At 36.6% G+C, this 2,118-nt stretch overlaps 1 protein-coding gene across 1 annotated transcript; it reads left to right on the plus strand.

The window, feature by feature from the left end:
• The first annotated feature begins 220 nt into the window (after positions 1-220).
• On the plus strand, positions 221-526 carry LOC110570050 (keratin-associated protein 25-1). The gene has a single exon (XM_021678021.1). The coding sequence runs from the start codon at positions 221-223 to the stop codon at positions 524-526; it is 306 nt and encodes a 101-aa protein (XP_021533696.1).
• The last annotated feature ends 1,592 nt before the right edge of the window (positions 527-2,118 follow it).

The following is a 2,118-nucleotide window of genomic DNA, read 5'->3' on the forward strand; positions in this document are numbered from 1 at the left end:
TGGTGATAGTCTCTCCTTGCCCAGCCAAAACAGAACATGGCTTCTGGACAACTTCTTGAAGACATGTGGTAAACCTCCCAGCTACCAACAATCCAGCTGTGGGCCCACAACCTATGAAACTTCCTGCTATCCTTCCACTACATACTGTGCCTCCTGGCCCTGCAGAGGAATCAGTTTTTTCCCCATTAGTTCTTATCTCTCTAGTTCCTGTCAACCATCAATGTATAATAGACATCAGAACTGTTTGTCCAATCATTTCCACCCGCAGAACCACTTCTCTTATGGCTGTCAACCACAGAACCTCATCTCCTGTGGGTATCGACCACTGAATTTTGTGTCCAGTGCCTGCCCTCCTTTGAGATATCTCTCCTATGACTGTGAACCTCTCAGTTATGTGTTCAGCAGCTTCAGGCCCCTGGACTATGTGTCTAGTAGGTTTCAACCTGTTCTCTACATATACAAAAGTTTCCAACCAGCTTGCTCCTTTGGGACTTGGCAAACTCCATTTATTAGAAGATCATGCTGAATTGTCACTCTAGCATCTTGCTAGAGAGCTTTGTAAAAAATATAATCTCTAGGTTGATGGATCATTCTTAGGCTGCTGGATCATTGTGCTTTTAGTTCAGTTACTGTTTTAACTGATATTCTTACTTGATCAGATTCTAAGTGATTTTAATTGTTTGCTTATTCACTAGAATATTTTTGCTATCAGGCTTCTTGATTTCTATGTCATTAACATGTTCTTAAGCAAAAAGAAAGTTTTCATGGTTATCTCTAAATAAAGTTACTTCAAATAATTCAGAAAACTACTTTTTAAATTCTTTATCGTCCTTCATAAAGTTAAAGCCTTTTAGTTATACTAAACAAAATATATTTAAAGAAAAAAAGAGTGTCTGAAAAAAGCAAACAAGATAGATACTTTCAAGGTCCTGACTGAATATGTCATACCACTTGAACATTAAGTGTGCATCTGCATTTTCTAACACTTAAACGGAATTTTGAAGGTTCTTCAGTCAGAACAGATTGTGTTTTATCACAGTAACCAAGAACTTAAAAATTCCAGAAGCTTGAAATTGCAATGGTTTATTTATCACTCATACACATTCATTATTCCATCTCCAAAATCATTTTCATTTTGGGATTCAGGAGTAGAGAGCCTTGACTATAGGAAATATTGCCAGTAGAGGCAGAGGGAAGACAGAGAATCACCCACCAACTTGCTATATGTCTTTTAACATATCATGGAACAGAGCAAGTTACAATGTTCACCTTGCCTAATGGGATAAACCACAAAGGGGTTACATAAATTTTAATTCTGAACAATGGAAAGCACATTATGTTTTCCTCTTGAATTAAATTTAGCAAGAGCTTCCCCCCACTCTATTCTTACATAGAGAACACTGTTACTTGGAACTTATTTCTCTCTTTTATATATGTATGTAACTAATTACTTCAGTTCTTTCATGTACTCAGTGAGAACTTGCTCTTCCTGCAAGCACCTTCTCACATCTACCATACTAATACTTTCAATATGCCACCATACCACTACATAATCTCCTATGAAGACAACTATGAAAACATATTATTTTCCCCATTCTTACAGATAAAAAAAGTCCAATAGGGCAAGCAACTTGCCCAAAGACCCAGTTAAGTTGGATTCCAAAGACTTTCCTTTATTCTCCATATTATCTATAGCCTTTTTCATTTAGGTAATGACTAATCTAGAAGCCTCCCAGAAGTTGTCACTAACTTGGCAACCATGACCTTCAACTCTAAAACTGCCAAGTCTAAACTGCAAACAAAACTATTTCTTCTCTGTCTCAGCCACAGCCCACCGTTCTCTCTAGGATGCTGACTAATTTTAATGGTACACACACTTATGTCCTCTTTGGGAGTCTTATTTCCTATGTAGATGGTAGGAAATGTCCTCAACATATTAAATTTCTCTAAATTATATATATATGTGTGTGTGTGTGTGCGTGTGTGTGTTTGATATATAACATATATAGATTGTAACAAGTTTTCTAGCCTAAAACTTAGCCTCCTCTATGGCTTTTTCCTTTCTTTCTCCCTTTCTTTCTTTCTTTCTTTCTTTCTTTCTTTCTTTCTTTCTTTCTT

This window comes from Neomonachus schauinslandi, chromosome 1 (assembly GCF_002201575.2).
Source record: "Neomonachus schauinslandi chromosome 1, ASM220157v2, whole genome shotgun sequence".
In the NCBI taxonomy this organism is placed as follows: Eukaryota; Metazoa; Chordata; class Mammalia; order Carnivora; family Phocidae; genus Neomonachus; species Neomonachus schauinslandi.